The sequence below is a fragment of the Opisthocomus hoazin genome, chromosome Z (genome assembly GCF_030867145.1).
Source record: "Opisthocomus hoazin isolate bOpiHoa1 chromosome Z, bOpiHoa1.hap1, whole genome shotgun sequence".
Lineage (NCBI taxonomy): Eukaryota > Metazoa > Chordata > Aves > Opisthocomiformes > Opisthocomidae > Opisthocomus > Opisthocomus hoazin.
The window spans coordinates 66,468,268-66,492,510 of record NC_134454.1 but is presented as its reverse complement, the minus strand read 5'-3'; the positions used below and the strand labels follow the sequence as shown (position 1 = coordinate 66,492,510).

Genomic DNA, 24,243 nt, shown 5'->3' with positions numbered 1-24,243 from the left:
AGGGCTTTGTGCCGGCACTCTCCGCCGAGCGTTTTCCGCTGCCGGCAGCGTCTTGGCCCGTCTGCCCTGCCGTAGGGGTTGTAGGCTGGGACCATGGATGTTAACCAGCCCAAGCAGGAGCACTTGCTGGCTCTGAAAGGTACCGACAGCGCGACCCGCCGGTGCTCACCCACCCTCCCGGGTTGCTGGTGCCCGCCCTGCCCCGGGGCCTGTCCTGAGGAGCGAGGCGCTGCAGCGGGGCCTGGGGGAGCGACTGGGCCGCGCCGGGGCCCGTCTCGCCTTGCCTCCCCCGCTCCTCACGGCGGCCCCTGGTTGCGAACCGGTCGTGAAGCAGCGCGTCCGTTGTGGAGGCGAGGCCGTTTCTTCCCTCCGCTTCAGGAGCAGGTCGCAGCCCGGTGGTGGGGCGGGAGGTGCCCGAGGGTAAAAGGCGGATGGGGCGGGGCCGAGCTGTTACGGGTGGCAGGGGCCTTGCACACGTGTGGGCATCTTGCGTGATGGGACCAGCAGTTACAAGAAAATACTGTTTATTTTTTAATCTCCTTTCCAGTTGCTTGCCGTCTCCTTTGTTTGCTTGCTTATTCCCCTTTTAAAGGTTTTTTTTTCCCCCCTAACTTCATGCCTAGTGCGCAGCTGCTGGGCTTACGCCCTTGATTCAGCAACCACAAACAGTGAAAAATGAAAATGTGCATGTCTTTTGCATACCTTGCGGAATTAATACAGAAATCAAGAGAGCCCTGTAAAGAATTTGGTCGTTTCTGCTGGCAGTTGGGTACCAGTAAGTCAGAAATTGGAAACACTGAAAAGCCTGAATCTGCTTTTACTGTATTCCAACCAACAGACATGATATTTATTTTATTTTTTTCTAACTGCTTTTTTTGTAAAATAAATGCTGCTAGTTAAGCAGGAGTAATAAACAGTTGGTTAAAATGTCAGTTCTGCAGGCATTCTAAATCAGTGAGGCTGCTCAGGTGGATAAACTAGTGCAGGTGTGTAGATGACGTCAGAGCCCATCTTCTGTGCATTTACTAATTCTACAGTGCTCCTGGTGAGAGTTTTTCATGGTGTTTGCATGTCACAGTAAAATCTGTTAACTATAATTTGAAGATCAACAAGCCCGTTTTCTTGTTTGTACACACACACAGTAAAGCCAAAAACCTGAGAACATGAAACATTGTCAGCTGATGTTACAAATGCATTTTTATTCAAAGCAAAAAGCTTGATAATGGATTATTTTGCTTATGCAAAAACCGATATAGTCCTTGGGCTTGTATTGAATTTGGTTCAGTGTCCAGGCTGTAGATTTTGCAAAAGAAGTGAGAAAGATGTTGGGGTTTACTTGCATTGTGACTATTTTAAACAAAATCTTAACAGTGTAATGATTGAGCAGTACTAGATTTTATTGACTGTAGCGTAATTTTATATTGCTGGTCTCTGGCAGGGAACATTAAATGCTGGCAAACTTGTTTGGGGGGAAAAACCAGGAGAGCATGTTACGTTAGGTTTCCTAGTAGAATTTGAAGTTCTTCTCTGCCCCCCCCCCCCCCCCCCCGCATTTAATGTAATCTTTGTGTAAAAGACAGCGAATATGTATGAAAGTATAAAGTCTTTAAGGACTTAAGGAATCTCTTAGTTGTTATTCTAAAAGCCTGATAAATTAAGCAATTATCAAGTCCATAAGGACTAAAAGGATGGCTGCATGTATTACTTGGAAACTCTGAGACTAAAACTAAATCTGTAGTTCTAGTATAAAATGGAAGCAGACAACTTTAATTTGCCTATAGCACTTCCCTTTTAACCTGTGATTTAAAAACTGCTATATCAGTCAGTACTATTTCAGGAAGGGTTTTTGTAACACATGTGTTTTCTAGTTGCTTTGGATGTCCTGGCTTAAAATGTTGAAGTGTATCAGAAAAACACTTTTAAAAAAAAATAGATTTGTCTGATAAATTTGAGAAAACAGGCAGCTGTATGTCTTTTAATATGCGTCACAAAAATAAAGGAAGAATAATGACAGATGGCAAGTATGAGATGGTGATGGTAAAGGAATACTCTTGGGAGGGACAGTGTTGAGTAAACCACGTGCACATGGATAACGTTCAGCGTACTGAAGTTACACTGCTGATGATGGAATACAGTCACTAATGTTCAGCCTGGATAAAGTGGAATGTTCTGGTACATATCTTGCTTATTTTTACTACATGTTGTTGCTTTTTTGTAAAATATCCTAGCAATGTTTTTCTTAGTATGGTAGTATCTTATTTTTTTTATAATACTTCTGCTTTAGGTCCTGTTTTCCACTGATCTTTGCAGCACGGGGCAAGGAAATTCTTATAAATAAGATGTTTCAGTCTAGATTACAGAATCCTAATCAAGAGACTGTTCCTTTTCTTAAGAATAACTGGATTCCTACTGTACAAGCATGGAAGTGGTCTTGCATTATCGACCACATCAGAGAGATCTAATGAAACTGCAGAAATTTGCAGAAGCAGCAGTGAAAGAGTTTCCCATTCGCCAGTTACCAAGATTTACACCCTGGTTTCCAAATGATTTATACAGACTTCCCCTCAAACCAAAAAAGCAACCACCTGTGATTTCTTGTGAGGAAGCAGAAGAATTGAAACAACTTTCTACACCTTCAGAATATGTTACAGGGTCTCCTGATTATGACTGCACAAAAAATATACTTGAGTTTCAGTCTAATGTGAAACATGGGGAGACTATAGTCAAAGCAGAAAATGTTCACAAGCCAATTAACTTGGAGGATCAAGAAGCACCAACTAATGGCAAACAAAAATTGAAAAGATCTTGGAGTGTCTCTCTCCCTAGCCCTAAGCTCAAAGAAAAGATTCTTCCTTTATCTCAAGAACTGCAAAATAATTTGGAAAGACTAAAACTGCATGCATTTTACAGAGCAAAGTGGACAATTGAACAGTCTGTTTGTAACAATCAGAACTTGGAGGACATCTGGATAAAATTGAATAGACTCATCAAGCAGAATGAATTGCCATCTTGCAATGCTACTATCCAACGATCTGTGGGACAGATATGGATTTTCTGTGATATATTATACTGTGAATATGTTAGAAATATTCTTAGGGAAAAGCTAAGCCTTACTGAGAAAATGAATTTGCTTGTGCATAAATTTGGAATTATATTTAGTTTATAATTGTAAGATAGAGTTTTGTAATAAAATTGCTGTCTGAAGTACTAGAGTTTTTAAGAAGCTTAGAATGTGCAAACTTTAGAAATACCGATGAATTAATGAGCAGAAAACCACTTAATATTACTTTGCGACAGTTTTTAAACTGTAATAGTATATATATTTAACTTTGTTTCACCAGGAGACTTATGAATGATTCTATTAAGATTACAAAGCTTCTGTTTGGCTGAGTACTGCATTTTGTAGCTTTTCTCTACCTTGGTGGTCTGAAGGAAAAAAATTAAAGTAAAAATCCAGGCTGTTATGGCAAGCTGTATCAGATAATAAAATCTATGCTTTCAGTCAAGCAAAGTGCATCCTCACTGTGCTTCTTTGAAATTAGGAGAAGGGAGAATATTTTTCGGTGAATTGTTTTTAATTGCAATAAGGATCTGTAGTTATTTTTGACACTGAGACTTTCAGGATCTGATTATTTCCTGGAAGTAGTGTGTGGAGTTTTTTCAATGAAGGCATAGCCCTTGCATGAAATACAGACTTGCTTTCTATTGCATGTATATACTGTCTTAGTAACGTTGTACATATTTTCACAGAAATACTAATGAAAGTTTCAGTGGCAGTTGTGTGCTGAAAAATAATTAACAACTTGCTGGTTTATGACTTTGGTAATAAGATTTTTTTCCCCTGATATTTCTGGTCTTTTGTCTCTAATTATACTGGGGAATGAGAAAGCACTGTCTTCCAGCTGCAGGTCAGGAAATTAAGAAATCAGACTTCTGTCTGTAAACCTCTATTTGTTGTCATTATGGAAGGTAAAGGTCTCTGAGGATTTGAGTGCATCTCATGGTGGTAAAAGGGCGAGTTCAGCATGACGTTTGGTCACCTGAAAAAATAAAGTGGCTCAAGGTCATGCTGTCCCTGCTCAATTCGATATTTGCAGGGTCAGTAGAACAGTTAAACTGGGATCAGTATGACTGCAAGGCTATTTGTTTCTCTTAGGTATCCCTGGTAACTCCAGATAATTTTGCTGTAGCTGGAGGTCAAGGTCTCTGGCATCTGGAAAGGGGGAAAATAAGTGAATGGTATTTGTAGATTTTTAGATTATCACTAACACAGATCTAATAAAAGTGCATGTAAGTATAATGGAGTTCCCTCTGTGTAAAAACTAAATAAAATCCCCTTGGACTTTTACTTAGATTTTTCTTTTGATTACATCCTTATGCTGGAATAATTGTATTTTGTTATAGGTATTACATATCTTTTTGTAGTTTAAAATTAATTATATTGGTTAGTTTGGAGCATTGACATGTATTTCTAAACTTTGAATGTTAAGGGGATTTTGCATTGACATTTGGGATGTTTGTGACATTTACTACTTAGCAAAATTGATATAAAATGCTGTCTCGAGTAACTGAGGGTTGTTGTTAGTTTTAAAGCTTGCATAGCCAAGTTATTTCACTGAAATTATTTTTCTGAGCTTAACACTGATAGTAACAAAGTTTCTTTGTGGGTCAGCATTTTTAAAGATACAATGGAGTAGAATGCAGAGTGATTTGAAGTTTTTTTTAGTGTTGTATTTTGTGTCTAGGATCTTAGAAGAAAAGAGATGAGAGGTCATCCTGCAAAGATACAATATTTTCTCATATTAATTTAGTAGTCCTATTAAATGTTAATCTACATATATTTGTGTTTTGACTTCATTCCATGATCTATTTGTTTATTTATTGTCTTAAACGTGACTAAACTTGATCTGTAACTGTTCCTTTAGAAACAATCAGCAAGTGCTAGTTTATATGGGCTTACTGTAGAGTTTAATAAAATCAGGTAACTGCCAATAATACTGTCCCACTATATTTATTTAATATACTGACAAAGAGCCAAACAAACATCTTACTAAACAGAAGGAGAGATCGGTGTCACTGTTCAGTGGTAGCTGCTCTGGGTTGGCTTGTATGTGACTAATGATACATGCGCTGCTAGCTGTGAGCACCTCAGCTGGAGAACTGTCATGTAACAAGAAGCAAACACCACATTAGGTTTCTCTACAGAATTATTAAAGTTTTGGGTAGCACCAATATACAAGCTGAAATCCAGACTTTCGTTTTGAACTGTTCCAGAAATGCTTGGTTCATATGCATGAATAATTCAGTATTTATCTTTTTCATTTTCAGTGTTGAATCTGGTTCTCCAGTTACTCTGTTTTGTAGATTTTGAGGCTGTAGGTTCACCTCTTTATTGACCTCTTTTTTTTTAATCTGCCTTTGAAGCCTTCGGAGGTCATGTTTTTCAGCTTTTCATCATAATAAAGAGAATTTATTGCCTCTTTAATGTGAAAACTAAGATTTGTTTGTGTCGATGCTAACTTGCATAGGTCTGCTGTATGGTAGTGGAAGTTCTTGTGAACCAATACCGGCTACTACACCTATATGTGTATTGAAGTAATTGAATATTTTACACAACTGGAAACAGTGGATGCAGACTGGACATATAAGATGTACAGAAGTACAACGAAGATAAAAGCACAATACATGTGGCAGTGCAGGGATGTTGATTGACTTGTTGCAGTCAGGAGAAACCCTTTCATTTCATTTGTTAGTTTTCAGAAATTACATGTTTTTATGTTAAGTTTCAAAGAAAAACAAATCAGTGATTTTTACATATTCAAGTCAACACCTAATGTTACAAATTATCAACTTTGTTTCATGTGTGAATGCTTTCATGGGAACTTGTATGCAAGATTAGGGCCATTGGTTTATATGAATAGGAAGGAGTTCTTTGAAGAAGCAACATCTTAAATCTGTAATACAAACAATAATCATGTAACTTTGAGTATTCTGATTTAAAATAGCCTTTGAAAATAACACTTTCCTGAAGCAGAGGGTTTTTAATTGCAAGATCTCAATGATTTTGGTTTTGTCAGTATGAATAAAGTAGGGTTTTTTTGTAAATATGTTCCCAAGGTTTTTGTGATGGTTTTGGTGGTTGGAGTTTAAAGTTTGTGACTAAAAGAAAATGCAGTTCTATAAGTAATGTAGGCTTTTAGACTTGTAACTCTATCTTGCATTTGTTTTGGAGATTAGAGTGTAAATGCAATTTCTTATAGCCTGGAATTTGACTGAAAGGGTCCATACTAGTCATCATGTCCTGTTCTAGAGCAACCAGGACCACAGAACAGGTGCTTAGCTGAGAATAGTCCACAAAAAAGTGAAACTAGTGCACTTCTCCTGAAGTCCACAAAGCACTTAACACTGTAACGGGTATAAGAACTTTAGCACAGAAGATTGAAAGCAGTAAATGTTAGTGCACCAGGGGAATAAAGCAAAAGGGAGCAATGGCATCACCAGTGCTCCTGGATCTCAGAGTAGCAGGGAACTCATTATATTGAAAAAGGTCAGGTGATCCAAAAAGGTGTTACCCTTTTTCAGGCTAAGATTTGGTGATTGTGGGTTTTTTTGGTTGAAGCAGAGCAAGACAAAATTATACTTTTAGAAAAATAAATTTTAAAAACCTTATTTCGTTGACCTATGTCTTATTTTCTGATTTTTGCAGTTATGAGGCTAACCAAACCTACTTTATTCACTAATATTCCGGTGACTTGTGAAGAAAGAGATTTGCCAGGTATGTCTTTTCTACTGACTGATTATTATGTACATATTACCAGGTTTAAGCAATGTGAGCATCTGAGACTTAGATCTCAGAAGAGTCTTACGACTTCACATAGACGGTATTCTGAAAGAGCAGTATGTTTTATGTTTGGTAATGGCTGTAGGAGAATACCAAGGTGCACTCTATAACTCTCGACCTGCAGCTTTGGAAGCTTGGTGGTGGTATTGCAAACACGTGACCTCAAAGTCTGAGCAATTAACACACAAGATGGAAGGCAGTTGTGAGAGAGAGATGTGCAGTTGTAGAAAGTGTGGCATTACTATCATCTTTGTCTGGAAGAAATGCCCTGGTAATTAGAACCAACTTACAAATGTTCTGTGGAAGATTATTTTCCAAGAATCACTGCTTTTGAATTGTGTTGTGCTTGGTGCGCAATCATAAATTGGAAATCCCTAGGCTGTCCCCCAGTAATAGTTGTAGTCTACAACTTGCGTATAATAAAGAGGCAAAGGAAAGATTCAAGAAAAAAGGATTGTTTGGAAATACAAAGCAAGCAGGGGAAGAAAGTAGGTAGAGTTGATTAATTCTGTTATGTAACGTTCTTTACTTAGGCAGAATTTCCCTTAATGTTTAATGTTAATTTGAGCAATGCCTTTGGGATTGCGCACTTCAGTGTGTATACTGAGTGATTTATTGGACACGAGTATCTGGAAGTAAGTTACAATTTTTAGGTAGGCCTGTAGATATGCATTGCATCCCTAAACAAGTTGATTGTAAAAGTATGTATAAAATAAATTACTTCTAAATAAGTGATTAAGTGTCAAAACTTAAATATAAGCAAAGCTTTAGACTTAGCAGATATTTAGATACTAGCAATTTGATATTTCTACAGGTAATCTATTTAACCAGCTCATGAAAGATGATCCTTCTACTGTAAAGGGAGCAGAAACTTTGATGCTAGGAGAAATGCTGACTTTGCCTCAGAATTTTGGGTAAGAATGAATTATTGTAACAGTAACATGCAAGTTTTAGGATTCATTTAATGATAATGTGTTTATTACTTCTCTTTCTTTTTGAACATATTTGTTATACAATGAGACGTTAAATGATTTTAAAATAATCTGTGGCTTGATTTGTAATTTGACATAATATATAAATGTGTGCTGCCTGATGTTCCTTGTCTGTAGGCTGATTCTGAATGCAATAAGGATTGAAAGTTGAAAGAAATTTGCAGCTGTAGGTGAATTTCTAATGTAACACGCTACTATAAACCACATCTAATACTAGCAGAGTTTACTGCAGTAATTTTTGTGGGTACTGTAAGCCATCTTCTTATTCTTCTTGGATTTTTATCTAGAAAAAAATTCTGATTTATTTGTTCTCTTCTGAAGTTCTTTGTCATAGAAGCATGGCGTTTAGAAGTATGAGTGTGAAAATGCCAATGTGCTTTTAGGATTTGATCTGGCAAATGTGTGTGTCCTCTGTATTTTAGTTAGAACTTAAAGGGATTTCAGTGAAATGTTCTGTATTATTTTTTAAATAACTGTTACTAAACATATTTTATTTTTATTTTTTTAAAATACAGGAATATATTTCTGGGAGAGACCTTTTCCAGTTACATTAGTGTACACAATGATAGTAATCAAGTTGTCAAGGACATATTGGTGAAGGTATGTGAAGATAAATCTACTCACTGCATTTATAGAAAAATATAATACGCTGAGTATGTTCTGACAAGATCTGATATCTTTAATGCTAGCGTATAGACTTTAGGAAATACCTGTTGCTTTTTCCAATCCAGAAAATATATCTGGAAATTGGAAACAGTAAGACATAGAAATGGAAAGGATGATAGAAATCTTTAAAGATTAAAATTAAAAACTAGAATTGTATCAAAAAATTGATGTGTTATAAAGCTTCTCTGGAGAATTGGTATAGCTAAATTTTCATAGCTAAAAAATTTTAGTTATATTTGCTTACTTGCACTTTCAGTGAGGTCGTCAAAGCAAGTCTCTGTCATCAATGCAAGTCAAAGCATGAATTGACTTGTATTTTGCTTCTATTTCAAATGAGTTATTTTCTGGTGCATTGTTGTTTTAAAATTTTTTGCTGAACAAATAATGTGTTGACAATAGAAATTCCAGAAGTTATTGTGGAACTCAATGTAAAAAGTAAACAGAGATTTTATAAGCTGCATGTTAAAGGATTGGACCATTTATATGTATTTTAGAGCTTATCTTTCGCTTTGGCAAGTATCTCATCATCTTAACATATCTTAGTTAAAATATATGTATAGAAGTATGTAGAGTACAAAATGCTCAGTTAAACCTGGTAGTTTATAAAATAAGTTATTTTTCTTTAGATTGCTTTAAGCAGCTGCAGTTCTAACCAGTGTGCTTTTTCTCCTGTCCCCAGGCTGATCTTCAGACAAGTTCTCAGCGCTTGAACCTTTCAGCTTCTAGTGCAGCAGTTGCAGAACTTAAACCTGACTGTTGCATTGATGATGTGATCCATCATGAAGTAAAAGAGATAGGAACACACATGTAAAGTTTTGCATTTTTCTATGAGTGAACAAGCTTAAATGAAACTGCAGCACATGCATGCTGTTCTGTTGCTGCTTTGATATAGGCACAATATTTAAAGTAATTAAATTTTTTTTTTGTTTGTTTTCTTTCAGCTTAGTTTGTGCAGTGAGTTACACTACGCAGACAGGAGAGAAGATGTACTTCAGAAAGTTCTTCAAATTTCAGGTACTGCATGAAGTATTCTATTCTACTTCTAGTAAGTGGGTGAATCTGGAAAACCCATTTTAAAACATCTGATGCTTCAAAAGCACTTTTACATACTAAAAATCTGTTTGTCTTTTAAAAGTGAACCAATAAAAAACATCACTTCAAACTTCACATGAACTGGTGGTTTCTAATTACCATGCAGTTAAATATTTCAGAAATAATAAATATCACATCTTCTAATTTTTATTCATTTATTGAGAAAGAAAAATCTACTAATTAAAAAAACCCCCTTTTTTATAGCAGCTAGCTTTATGAATATTTTTAAACAGAACAAATATGGTTCATTCTGACTTTGACACATCTAACCTTTAAGTTTAGATTGTAAAATTCTGATTTTTTTTTTTTTTTGGCGTGTGTAACCTTTTTAAATTGGAACTTAGTAGTTTGTTTTTTAAAGGAAACTAAGCAAAGAAGTTTAGTGTGTTATACCTGACTAATATCCACAGAAGTAACTGATAAAGTTGAAACCTTTTGTTCCACCATACAGATTTACAGACTTGAGATTAGAGTGATTGAGAAAAGCAGGAAAAAAAATTACTGTTATCTGTGGGCGGGTTCTAGTAGGAAAGCATCTATTTTAGCTGTGTATTTAATGGCTATTTATTTTTTAGAGAAATATGCTGACTTGGGTAGTTATGTCCTCTTTCCCATAGAATGGAGGATGAGATGACGTGCTTTACTGAGTACATTTTTAGATACTATCACAGAGTGTGTGACAATACAGGAGCGCTATGTAATTGAGACCTGTCTCTCTTACAAGTTGCAGGTGATTTCATTTTGCTCTTCTCTAGTATTCTATGTAGATACTTCAGAAAAAAGCATTTCAGTCTTTAGAAGTCTAAATGACCATGCGCTATAGATGAACAGCACCCAGGTGCAGTTAGTACTTGTGGGCCTTGAAATGGCGAGTATTGATCAGTTAAAGGTGTTTCCAGACAATTCTAGGGAAAATCATTCCATACCAATTTTCATGTTGCACTTTCCTCTGAACTGAGAAACTCTGCAGTGTTTCTTCATCTTTATGGAAGCTGATTTTTGTCTTTGTGTGTTTTGTCTTGCTGTCCTTGTGAAACTGTTTCCCATTCAATTTCTCCATTCTTTGTCCCCCAAGAGTTCAATATTCCCTCTGCCCCCTTGTCCCCTCTAAGTTTTCTCTGATCACTAACGTATGCATCGGCAGGCTTCCAGTTCTCACCTTCTCTCCCTTCCCTACCATTGTTCTTGCCAGAGCATTGTTAAAGATACCAATTTGTCTCCTTTAGATTTCATATGGAAGCTTATTTCTGCACATATTTCAGGGGGCTACGTGCATATTGTAATTTCTGTGTTTTTTAACTGAATGCAACACAAGCAACTTTAATGTCAAAATAACTAAGGCCAGCTATCTGTCAAATTTGAAGCTCTTCCTTCAAGGAAGGAAGCAAAAGAGCCTCGCAAAGAGTACATATAGACTTTAACACCATTCTGTAAATACTCTCTGATTCGTTACAAGAAAAACACTTCACTGAGCAATTTTGATTATTATTTTTCAAATTTGACATGGAGTCACCAGCTATAAAATCTGAGAACAAACAGAAAACCAAAACCAAACAATGTCTTTGCAACAGGTATGGATGGCTGCTGGTGATCAAGGTGGCACCAGCTATTTTATAACAAAAAACCTATTTTTTCTTTGACAGATTGTCGACTTTTTCAGTTGTGTTTTCTAGGATTTTTAAGTTGAACTGGTGTTTCAGTTAGTTTTAAACAGCTGCTTTTTCAACCATTGTATGTAGTTTAGTACTGATCAATAGTGCCTTTTTTTTGTCTCCAAACCTTTCTCTGAGTAATTAGAACAATTATGGAGAAGGAACAATTCTTTCTAGAGTTTGGTTGGTTTTGTTTGTGGGTGGGGATGGGAGAGTGAACCTCACAATAATTATTTGATTTTTACTGGAATGCCACTTTAAATTTACTGGAATGAATGGAAAGTCTTTATTTGTGAGTAAGAAAACATCAGCATTTAGGGAAATTAGTAAGAAGTTAATTGAAGCAAAATATTTGGCAGAAAAAAACACTCAACCAACAAGCACCTAAATTAAAATTTTGACTTTTTTTCTGACTAGAGAGACAGTTGTGATTACTCGAAAGATTTGAACATTATGCCTGTTATAGTGCAAAAATCTCTGTGAAGACTATTTAAACTGGAATCTTCAGCGCTGAATATGTGTTCAGAGCTTGGAACTTTAAGGGTCTCTCGGGATGAAGTACACTTACGTGTACACAAAAGAAAAGTTTCCCTGTGTAAAGAGGAATAAATATCTTCAACACAATAATTTAAATTTGCTTCCTTGCAAGTATAGTAGAAGATTATTTCTTTCAGTTACATCAGCATATATACTTTTCATGTTTGAATGTGTTAACTGTAGTAGTTTTATGCACAAAATTCAAGCACTTAAGAATGAACACTTTATTAGCACTTTTTATATCATCAAATTGTTTGCTCTTGCTGATTTAATCTCATGTGATTAAAGTGATTTATTGGCTTCTTTATTTCTTGTAACAGTTGCATTTTCAAGAAGGAAGTGAAGCCTAGTGATGGTTTGTTGCTCAATCTAATCACGAGTAGTGTATTTTTGGAGAAGCCCTCAGCAACTTGTGCTTGCTTCAGGATACTGAAGAAGTTGTAAATATTACATTGTTCTTGCTCACTCTTGAAAGCAAGCGCAGACCACTTCAGGTTACAAAATGGATGTAATGTTGTTTTAAAGACATTCATCTACTTAGTGCCCTGGATTTGTCAGCTTTCATAAGAGGCCAGTGCTTAGGTGGAGAAGTATTTATTGTCAATCTGAGAAAACTGTTTAGTAGCAAAGCAGTCAGGTGTGCAAGTAAGAGGCAGTGAGTATATACTCTGAATTGTGAGGTTTTAGCTGAGTTGATTGTATCATATATTCATTTATGCACCTGTTCTGTGTAAGATCAAAACCAAAAATAGCACTTTAGTTAAGATCCTAGCACTTACAAACACTTTATGCAGAAGCTGAGAAACCAATTGTCAGTCTGCCTTTTTTCCATTGTTTTCAGGTTCTTAAACCACTGGATGTGAAAACCAAATTCTACAACGCTGAGGTAAGTGAGAGCTGTGTGTATTTCTGTTTGTTTTGGTGTGCTGGGTTTATTAGTTCATATTAGGTGGTTAAATTCAAAGAGCTTCTTGAATACACATATTTCTGAGAAAGATGATCAGTTCTATAAGGAAAAAATAAGGTGGTGGGTTTATATAATTTAGTTTAAAAATAGATATATTTTTGATGAAGTGGGGAAAGAGATGGTAACTAAGGCAGAAGTGTCAGGGCCTTAACTGACTGACAAATTTGCGTATTTTCTGCTTTACCTTGAACTCACATACTTTCAGTTATTGCTTGTGTATTTACACTGATAGGGTACTTACTGTAAGGGAGATTAATTGTTTACAAAACAGATAATAATTTACCAGATTGGGGAAATCTGGTGATGATCTAGATGATATATAAGGTCCTTTCCAACCCAAACCATTCTATGATTCTATGAATTTTAAATTTACGTTATTGAACAGAGGGGTCATATTTACATAGGGGAAGTTTAAACTTAAATTTCTCCAATGCAAATATGACCCCTCCGTTCAATAATTTAGTTTCTAGGTTTGTTATACAAAGTGCTTCAAAACTAAATGATCTTATAGATGCCTTGCATGTTTATTTGGACATACTTAGGCATCTGTCTTTAGCTATTTATAGGAAGAATTGTAACTGAAGGTGATACAGGTAGTGGAAACTCTTACAAATTGCATACAGCATTCTTTTTATTTGTAGACATTCCCTGTGGATGTATGTATTATATAGGTCTGTTGAGGGTATAAACTTCCACAATATGTCATTACATAGGAAGTTAGGACATTTGTTTCCTTCATTATCACTTACGTGCTTTGTGATAGTGAGCAACTAGCTTAATTTTGTGAGCATCATAGTCTGTATTGTTTGTACGAAGTTCAGAGGGATACTTGCAAAGGACTTTGACAGCTTCCATTATGGGTATTAAACTTCTGTCATTACCTCTGAAATACAGGCAATTATTACAGTGCTAGCCATTTGGTTGAAAACCTTCATTGGTGTTCTTAAACAGATTTTCTTAAAAAGATTTTCTGTTGTGAATGAACATCATGTAAATTATGACACATTTAATATATAGCATGTAATTTATTTATTTAGCAATTTAAATAACATACTACAGAGAAAAAGAAAAAAAATTTCCTAAAACTATCTTCCTACATCTATCTAGGCAACAGGCTTCAATCCATAGGTTGACCAGGTGTAAGATACCTGAGTACAATCAGAATGTAAGCACGTACCACTGGTTAAGTGCTGTATAGAACTGATGTTATCTGTAAATGGGAATGTCTGGAAATGTCTTCTGCTGTGATTTAAGAACAAAAATAATCCTAGGAAACTGGGTAGTTCCTCTGAGAACAAAATAAACCTCCATTTTGAGTGTGAATTATATTATTATTTCAGAAAGAAAATATGTGGTAGGGGAAAAAGGGACAGATAAATGCTACTGTCTCTCTATACTTCACGTGTAAATTTAATTTTGTGGTGAAACACTTCATAATGAATGGAAATAAAAACCTGTTTAAGGTAAATTCTGGGCAAACTTTTGTCATAGGTCAAAAGTATTCTTTTGTTACATAATTGTTTTATTGGCTGGCCTTGCTAGGGGACTTAATAAACTCCATTCCTCAGTTAGCCACCAATTCCTCATGATACAGATCTATGAGAAGCTTTGGTGTCTGAGCTGATAATTTGTGGTTTTCTGGTTTTGTGTCATCCCCCTGTCGCTCCTGGTAAAGGTTTAGAAGGCTGCTTTGATGCTTTTTGTTCTTCCTGTTCAGGAATTAATACAACTCCTATTATCATAGTATCTATGTGATTTATTGAAAAGATACATTTTTAAAGATTTTAATATAATCCTAATAATATAGTTAATATCCTAATAATAACTGAGCCATTTTCATTTACCTAGCAAACTGGTATAGGACCATTCATCTTTCACTTCTGAAAGCACCTAAAGTGCTGCTATGTGTTGTGACCACAGAAGTCAAATAAAATAAAAAAAAACCCTAGAAATAAATCTTTGGTTAGATGTTTTATGTGATACTACATTGCTTTGAAAGCACCAAGACCTGCATCCTGAATATTAAGAAAGACTGTTATCCTTGGTAGCAGGGGAGAAAAAAAAATGGTAGGTGTCAGTTATTAGTTAACTAAAGGTCTTTAAAGGTTGACTAACCAGTTAAAATGCTAGTATTAATATTACAGATGTGATGCTTTCTATTCATAAAGTCTGTCACTAAAATTATTTTCTACTATAAATTATAATCCATAATTTCATTTTTTCTCAGACAAGGAATGATGTTGAACCTTAATTTTCTTGCTTGTTGCTCATATTGCAGTAGCATCCAAATCAAGTTGATCACTGAAATTCATGCATAGAACGCATGCCCTGTCGCCCTAACCTGCTGCAATCCTGAGACTGAATTGCCTGCCCCGGTCTATAGAAAGTCTCTCACTGACTTTGGTGTGCCTTGGAAAAGGCTATGTAAAAGGTTCTGTTCCTGCAAGCATGCACAGGGAGACAAATATGCAGATACATAAGAAAACAATGTATGCAATTAAAGTTGGTTTTTCAAATGATGGAAATTCAAAATGAGTTTTTTCTGATTGTGTTATGCCAAATTTTATTATAAGCTGCAGTACTGTAGCTTTGCTAGAACACATTGCTGTATCATTTTTATTTTGAGACCTTAAATATATGGATACTTAAAATTAGCTGTAAAATGACAAGGAATGTTTTTATATTTCGTATACAACCCATTGCATGGATTTAAATTCAGGACAAACTTTAAACTTGCTCAAAAACTAACTCTTCTTTTGGGGTCCGTTTGTTCTACCGTATCTTATCTGTAACTTGTGTGCCTTAGGCTCTACTTCGGATTGGTTCTGAAGCAAAGCTAGTAAACCATGTAACCTTACTAGCTATAACTTAATAGAAACGTAGTTGTCATCTTTGTTTGCATCCATTTTTATTTATGTTTCTGTCTTACTAATGCTATCTTGTTTAGATGGTGCAAAAAAATGCAGAAATGCATTTTGTTTGAAAGTTAGTCTCCTTTTTCTTTAACATTTAACCCTAATTTCTCTAATGTGTTCTTTTTTTATTTTCCCATTAGAGTGACCTCAGTTCTGTGGTAATTTTTATTTATTTTTTTATAAATATGTATGCTTTTTTAATTGCCTATCTGCCTCTGTGCTTGTTGTTGACATTCTTCTGAAAACATAATGGAAAAGCAATGTTTGTTCTGCATATCATGAACTGATGTTTTCCCATCTTTATATGTGCAGCTAATCATTTAAATGGTTAGCTCTTTCTTTGATACCCATTGTTGAAACTAAAAGTTGATTATTACTGACTCTTGCTTGTGGGGGTCCTCCTATAACATACCTACCAAGATTTGACTAGATTCATTATCTGAAAATGGGAGTTAATACCTTCTAAAATTTTCCTGCTTTTGACCCATAGTAATGTAGGTTTTATTGCAGCACTGCTTGTGTGAGATGTGACAGAACTTTTCACATCTGATTGGTGGAGACAGTGGGTTTGAGGAGAGAGCAGCAGTTGGATGTTCTTCCTTCCTTTCACTAGCTGGAACTGCACTTTCCAGCTTTTAACTGCATGTGACAGTTGATGAGCTAGTGTGATACTTCTGCAGTCTGATTTCACTTTCAGGTGTGCCTTGTATTAAAATAAAATTCTTCTGTAGTACTTGAGGAATTTTTTTTTTTTTAAACCAGGTGATACTAAACCAACTCAGGAATAATACAAAACTAACTTGCTTTTTCATTATGCTGCTTGTTTCTCCTTTTTCCTTTCAAATTAACTTTTTCTAAATTTCTGCCTATGGTTGCTGCATTGAAAACAACTAAAATTTGAGCAAATGGACACTTTGAGCAATGGATTTATGGGATATAAAGAGTATCAATTTAAGCGACAGTCAGGTGTTAGTAGTAATGACTAGTGAGAGCCATGTTTTAGTTGGGGCTGTTTCCAGCTCCCCCTGCCAGTGTGAGGTCTGTCCGTAACCCGTGGAGCTTGCACAGTTTTCATTACTGTGTATGTGCTATCATCTGGCTTGTGTTTGATATGTTTATAAGGCACAACAAGTAGTTACAGTACTATTCTATATTTCTCCTTCTAACACAATGCCTTTTGACACAAAAATATTTTTACTTATTTTGTACCACTTTGATAATTTACAAGCAGGACTCCATTTGTATAATGAAGTCATTTATTTACACTGATTAAAAAGAAACTGTAAGCTTCCTTCTACCTTCCCCATAAAAATACTTTGTTAAATTACCATAACAAAATACCTAAACTGCTTCATACTGAATTTCTAGACTAAAATATTTCAGTTGGAAGGGACCTACAACAATCATCTAGTCCAACTGCCTGACTCAATAACTCTCTTGTAAATGCAGATTTGGTAAACCCACCCACCCCTGCTGCCATTTTTTCTTTGTTTGTTTGGTTTGATGGTTTGTGTTTTTTTAATCGGCACTTTGGTTTTGTTTTTGACTTCTCCAAAGGCTCATATCTCTGGTAGACTGAGCCTCCCGTAATTATTCTATCCTGAGACTTTAGAGCTGCAAAGTGACTTCAGTGGTCTGCAATTCCACAGAAGCAATGAGGCAAAAAACCACCTCTAGTTCCGTGTTTTTTACAGCTTCTGAAGTTGAATAGTCTGTAGCTTTAATTCCTATACTAGAGTTGGTCCTTATGTACCATCTTCAGGCATTACCTTCATTTAAGAGGTATGTCTTATAGGGTGTTTTGAAGGTAGAGCACCAGTTAAATTGTTGGATACATATAATATCGGTAACCATTGGCATGATAAAGCTGAGTGAGAGAAGAGGCTGGTTTTTGCTTTAGCCAGTACATCAATGTTTCAGAATAATAATAAAATCGCAGAGCATGTACCTGAACTATTTTACTTCAGTTAAAGAAAAACACACACACTTATTTTAATTTTTTTTGTACAGCTTGATGTGCTAGCAATCTGGCATGGCATGTCATTGTGCACTGCAATTCCTTACCATTTATTCTAGTTTTTATATTTTAGTAATTTGGATTAAGACTTGGGTTGCTATTGAGTTGAAGAAAGTCTTGGGAAGTCATGATCTGATGCATTACAAATAAGCAATAGCTAGAACATAGCAAAATTATCCCACATCCATTGTTTGGCAAGATACCTGTTGACTAACACTTTTGCTCCTGTTGTTACTGGGATTCAGGTTTTTTCTTGCATTAATTAATTTGATTTGCAGGCATGAACTAAACACATGACTTTTTTTTTTAACAATAGGACTGTCTACTTTTTTTAATAACACTAATCATGTTTTCATGAACTTGCACTCTTCTTTTTTTCAGACAGATGAAGTGTTTCTGGAAGCTCAGATTCAGAATATCACTACCTCTCCAATGTTTATGGAGAAGGTTTCCTTAGAGCCATCTATGATGTACAATGTTGCAGAGCTGAACACAGTTGATGCAGCAGGGGAAAGGTATGTTCGGATTCAGGGTGACTTTAAAGCTCTTAATATTATGACTTAATGAGATGTAAGCATACAGTTAGTGAATTGTCTGTAACAGAAGGATTGTACTTCTTTGCTTGATTAAAAAGACCAGATTCCTGTTATGTATTCAGGTGGAAAAGCTGTTACAGTTTTCTTTCTGTAGAATCTGTTCTTACAAGAAACTGTTCTTAAAAATTTGTCATTCTACCTAGTAGAGAAATCCCCAGCTTAATCCTTTCAAATAATTGGTAACATGGATGAGATGGTAACATGAAAACATACTACTTCTTCAGTGTCTCCTATATAAAATTTAGCCCACATCTGATTCTGACTTGGTCTGTGGATACATATTTAGCCTTACAGGACCCATCTGACTTGTCCTTGCTTCATTATAGTAGACTGGTAACTGGTTTTGATTGTTCTAATCAAGATCTAGCATGGAAGCAGTCAAGGTGAATCGGTGGAACACCCTTGTAGGGTCTTAGAATGTAAAAATGCTGAAATGAATTCAATGTCATTTAGTGTCAATTAGTAAAACACCAAATACCAGAAGAATTTTCTGTGTTGAGTAAACTGTTGTGGATGCAAAAGCTTGTGGTATCTGAGTAGAAGTTAACTTTGGCTGTTTGTGCTTTGCAGTTGCTTGAGCTCTTGGAGGAGGTGCTGTGTGGGTGCTGCTGCAGTGGGGGCTGAAGTGAAAAATCTGTCTTGGCTGTTGAAGGGTTCACCTGCAGCATAGTGGAGCACTTACACTTACAATGTGTTTGTATCTGCTGTGATGGTTCTTATCCTGACTGGGAATCTTAGGCTCATTTACTGGGAGGGAACCAAATAGCAGGAGTAAAATTACCAGCATTGTTTAAATGCTAAGATGTAAGATAATAAATTATAGTGTAGCAAAGTGTATTTCCACCTCGGTTCTCTCTGGCTCAGACGAATCAATTTTTTTACCCTTGGTCCTTGATGCTACATAAATTCTAGAATTGTTTTCTGTTGTGAAAATGCAAAAAGAAATCTGTGTCTTGCCATGAATAAAATACAAACAGAGTAAGACTGGCAAGGGATAGGAAAAAAGGTTGGCTTCTTAAGTCTTCATAAAAATAACTGTTAAAATTAAGACCTAATGATTTTTTTTTTTTAGTGAGTCTACTTTTGGCTCAAGGACTTATTTACAACCTATGGATACGCGCCAGTACTTATACTGCCTAAAACCAAAGCAAGAATTTGCAGAGAAAGCTGGAGTGATAAAGGGTGTGACAGTGATTGGTAAACTGGACATTGTGTGGAAAACTAATCTGGGTGAACGAGGAAGGCTGCAAACTAGCCAGCTCCAAAGAATGGTAAGTTTAGCTTAAGCAACAGTGTAACCTGGCATCCATTTTTAAGGCAACTCAATGAACAATTTAATAATGACTTGAAGAAAAAGTGCAAGCTGCTTACTTTATGGACTGAATTCTGAATTCACATGTTTGTATACATATTTGAGAAAGTTATTTAATACGTTTGGTCAGTGAAATGTGGAAAAAACACTATTCCAAGGGGCTGTAGATGAACAAAAGCATTCTTGTTCCTTTTGGTCATGAGAATGGCAACATTTTGTTTTCTTGAGGATTTCTTTTCTGGCACAGCACGGAACAACATTAACATAATGGCCTGTGCACTTGAATTGCCAGAATCAAGTAACCTGTGTAGCAAAATACATTGGTTAGAATAAAATTAACTTCTGGAATGCAATTTGGCAATAAACTGAAAAGCACTGACAAAAGAAGTCCTTTAGTATGCTAACTGTTGGCACAGAAGTCTGCTCCCTGATTCATATAGACGTTTTAGCTTTGACGTTTTAGCTCCCTGATTCATATTGACGTTTTAGCACTTTTTCTGTATAGGACAATTCTATTTATCTTTCATGTCCACAGTTTTTTGATCAAATCTATTCTATTCTGGTTGATTTAGAAATTGTTCATGAATTTTAAGTTGTAATTACTAGCTTGCTTAAGGCAGCTGCACAGCCTGTCTAATGCCTAAACCTGACTTGCATCTTCTGAATTGAGGATGGTGTAATATGGGAGAGAAGTAAAAAAGCTTTGACAGTTGAATCTTTGTCTGAGTTTATAAAGCTTGTAATTAGGTTTCTGCCTCTGTCTCTTCCCCCACTCCCATCTTCTACAATATCAAGCAATTCTGTGGGGAGGTCACATTGACTTGGAACTAGGCAAGCAAACTTGGATCCTGGAAATTCACAGCTATGTCACTAAAACTTGTCTTTGTTTTTAACTGAGGTGTTCAGTGTCTGTATGGCCCCATTAAGTTAGAAACTGCCCTTTTTTTCTAAACTTAGTTACTCCTGTTACTTTGAAACTTGATGCTTGTTTTTTAACTAATAAACTGTCTCATTTTCAGCTGACCTTTTCTACAGTTTCGCTTTGAAGACAGATTTTACTGTTTTTTCCCCTCCTCCCTGAATCAGTATTGTCTCACTCTGCATCGCTTCTTGTTGAACCTTGGAGAATTGTACTTGAAACACAGTGGTGATTAACACACCTTCACATTCCAGGATTTAGTCATCTATCATGGTTTTGTGCTAGTGATTAAGAGAGAAACACAAGCTATTTTGTGTACTTTGAGCAACATCTTTCTTTGGAAAAGCAACAGTTTGGGGGTTTTTCCCCTCTGAGTTGCAGTGCAAGTCCCTCTTGTCTTCTCCTCATCTTTTCAGTGCTATCAAATTATTTAATTTCTAGGGTCCTTTCACCTTCCATCATTTTTCCCCTAATCCATTTACTAGCCGTATAACCATTGTTTCCCCTACAGGCCCAGAATTTTACCTGTACTGTGCCTCTCTATCATTGTTTTGGTTCAGATCAGGAATGCACTTTTGAAACAAGTATTCTGGATCACTCCCGCATTTGTGTTTTTTTTTGTGGAGTGGTCTTGGAATTCACAACTACATTCAAAAAGACAGAAGCAAGTCCACAGTATGCCAAGGGTGCTGCACCTGCTCAGTGGCGTTCAGTCTGGGACTAGACTAGAACCAGCCAAAGTTAAAGAACACTGTTCTTAAGTAGCACAAGCAAGGAATTGTTGGTTCCATGCTCTGAGCAATTATCTCATTTTTGGATGAACACCATGTTCTGGCTTTTGGTGGTACTGTAAGGGCTTTACCTCCAGCCATCAGTCCTTGCAGGTATCTCACTGTTAAGGCCAACAGGTATGTGCTGGTTTAGGCCTTCTCTGCTCTGATCCTGTCTTGATTTGGTCAATTGCTGCTAAGTTCATTCTATAAAATGCTACTTGTATTGTTTTTCTTCTTAATGTATCTCTTACAAAAGAGTCCAATGCTATGGCAAACTAGCTGTTGTTAAGGGAACTGGGTATAATTCTTCCCGTAGATTCCTTTCTGTCACCCAATACAGCTGAAAATGCATGCCTTTTTCTGGTGCTGGATAATTACTTGTCTTTCTTGAAAGGTTCCAAACATCTGTTGCTAAGGTGGTCTGAAGTCTCCATCAGTTCAACATCGCTTTGCTCACTCCAGTGTCCAATTTAATACACTTTCTAAAATATCGTCCGTCTTGAATCTGTAATGAACTGTATATGACTAAAACCTGTTCCCAGCCTGTCAGTCAGTGGTGTTCTGGATCTCTTCAGGAATATCTTTTAACCAAGCTGTAAATGTACCTTTTACTACAGCATCCTTCTATCAGCAGAATTGGAACATGCATCACAGCTAAGCCTTGTCAGGCAGGACAAATTTTTCCTGTTTTTTCTGTACGATCTGTCATTTGTGGGGATTGAAAATCTAAAGCTTTTTACCTGCAGGTTACCATCTTGAATCAGCCCTATTTGGTAGTACCTTGGATATTTGTCATAGATTTGTTAGCAGAACGTATGAAATGTGTTTGGCTCTTGACAGAACTGGGTAGTTGACAAGTGTTCATATCGTGTGCCTTACTAACCGGTGACAATTAATTATTTTGGCAGAGGCTTGGAGGACTGAAAGGACAATGAGAATTAAGAGTCGCTCATTTTTTAGGATGTGGAATAGTGATGGGTTTATGCAGGAAAACTGCACTTATGTTGTCCATAGTGTATCTGTTACCTGTCTGACAGGTCTTAGAATAAAGCTGATCTTCTCAGGAACTGTATATGGGTATTCAAAATTTAAGGATGGGAACTATCTGAAAAACTTAGTAATAAAGATCATCATTGCCTAATGAATTGCTACACCTATCAAGAAGGTGGTCATGGGAAGTGGATGGAGCACTGCTGTGATTCGGGTGCAAACCAAACGCACGAAGAGTCAAACTTCTTTCGTCAAATTCCTCTCATTCCAAGCTTCTTGCAGTAAATGACAGCTTGAATAGAAGAAACTTCAGCTTTACTGTCTAGCATCTGAGAATATACATTCTTTTACCTTCTCAGGCTCCTGGTTATGGCGATGTGAGGCTTTCTTTGGAGACAATACCAGACACCGTAAATTTGGAAGAACCTTTTGACATTACATGTAAAATAACAAATTGCAGGTAATAATGTAATTGTGATTTTTGTGTTTTTCCTGAGTGGGTAAGTTGTGACTTTGTTTCATTATTCAATACCTTCTCCTGAAACTCAAACCTACTCTTTACTATGAGTTGTAGCAATATGAAACTACTTGAAACATATCTTTTGGATTACAGTGATTTAAAAAACAAAAAAAAACAAAAAAAAACAAAACAAAACAAAAAACCCAAAAAAAACAAAAAAAACAAAAAAAACTTCCAACATGATCTGTTAATACTATTGGCAAAAAGCTGTAGGGGAATTCCACGGAACTGGCTGCAGTATCATTGAAGATGGCACCCCATACTTAAATCACAAATCATCTTAGTTCTTCTTAGTTCATCTAATAACCAAGTGAGTGTGTATGTAGGATTTTTTTTAACTACAAGTAATTTTATCAGAATAAACATTTTCATTTGTATCCAGTATAATTTTACTGCTAGTTCTGCACCACTGCTAGAATGCCTGCTAAATATTGTCACCGTAGTCTTTTGAACATATTTATCCATGTTTTGACTTGTGTTTACACTAGGATCTATAGCAGCCTTTTGTAACAGGGTTGCAAGAGTGACGTTTAAATAAAGTAATTCTGTATAGAAGTTGAAGCCAGGGACTAAAGCATGTATCTGGTCTGCAAATTCTTCTCAGGAAAACCTTGTACTCCATCTAAAATGTGAGCAGTGTTATGCTACCCAGTATTGCTAGACCCATTACAGGACACTCGTGTCGGACAAAGCTGTATGCAACTGAATTACTAGGCATCACAGTAAATCTTGCTTGCCACCTTGTAATTATCTATAAATGCTTAATTAATAGTAACCTGTATAATAAAGTAATCAAGCTTTTACACGTCTGCAGTCCTTGAATGCTTAACAAAAGCCCACAGGTTTATTCTTGTTTTTCAATTTTCTCTAGCAGTGAAAGGACTATGGATCTGGTTTTAGAAATGTGCAATACTAATTCGATCCACTGGTGTGGAGTTTCAGGAAGGCAACTTGGAAAGCTGCACCCAAGTTCATCCCTCCATCTTGCACTTACACTGTTGTCTTCGGTGCAGGGATTGCAAGTAAGTCTTTGTAGCGTAGTTTTGTTATAAAATAGCTGTTTTACAATCTTAGTAGTTCTTTCTAACAGCTCTTATATTTTCCCTTTCTAGAGTGTCTCTGGCTTAAGACTTACAGACACGTTTTTGAAGAGAACATATGAGTATGATGATATTGCACAAGTCTGTGTAGTTTCTTCAGAAGTCAAACAAAGCTGAAGAAAAAAGTCTGTATTTCTGCTGGGCTTTCATTGTTTGATTTTTTTTTTTTTGACCAACTTCATGTTTTTGCAGCCGAATCCTATTCAAATGTGTACAAACAAAACCAAATCCCTATATATCTATAAATGGAACTATGCTTATTTAATTGGTCTGAGAGTTTTCTGAATGTTTTAAAATTTTTTAAAACATGCATGTGCATCTTATCTACTGAAAATAAAGCCTTTGAAAAAAGCA

The 24,243-nt window shown here is 36.1% G+C and overlaps 2 protein-coding genes across 6 annotated transcripts; both read left to right on the top strand.

The window, feature by feature from the left end:
• The first annotated feature begins 47 nt into the window (after positions 1–47).
• Positions 48–24,243, top strand: TRAPPC13 (trafficking protein particle complex subunit 13). 4 transcript variants are annotated; one of them, XM_075411830.1, is made up of 13 exons: positions 48–139; positions 6,707–6,775; positions 7,656–7,755; positions 8,349–8,433; positions 9,179–9,306; positions 9,441–9,513; positions 12,622–12,666; positions 15,803–15,820; positions 18,061–18,194; positions 19,348–19,546; positions 22,629–22,729; positions 23,664–23,811; positions 23,902–24,243. In XM_075411830.1, exons 1-13 carry the CDS (start codon positions 94–96, stop codon positions 24,004–24,006), a joined length of 1,251 nt encoding a protein of 416 aa, XP_075267945.1. In that variant the 5' UTR covers positions 48–93; the 3' UTR covers positions 24,007–24,243. The 4 variants fall into 4 exon arrangements, with proteins under 4 accessions (XP_075267945.1, XP_075267944.1, XP_075267947.1 ...); XM_075411829.1 differs by having other exon boundaries at positions 23,661–23,811; XM_075411832.1 differs by lacking the exon at positions 15,803–15,820.
• On the top strand, positions 71–5,015 carry SHLD3 (shieldin complex subunit 3). Of its 2 annotated transcripts, XM_075411837.1 has the most exons (3): positions 316–384; positions 2,000–2,172; positions 2,285–5,015. In XM_075411837.1, exon 3 carries the CDS (start codon positions 2,420–2,422, stop codon positions 3,164–3,166), a length of 747 nt encoding a protein of 248 aa, XP_075267952.1. In that variant the 5' UTR covers positions 316–384; positions 2,000–2,172; positions 2,285–2,419; the 3' UTR covers positions 3,167–5,015. The 2 variants fall into 2 exon arrangements, with proteins under 2 accessions (XP_075267951.1, XP_075267952.1); XM_075411836.1 differs by lacking the exons at positions 316–384; positions 2,000–2,172 and adding an exon at positions 71–139.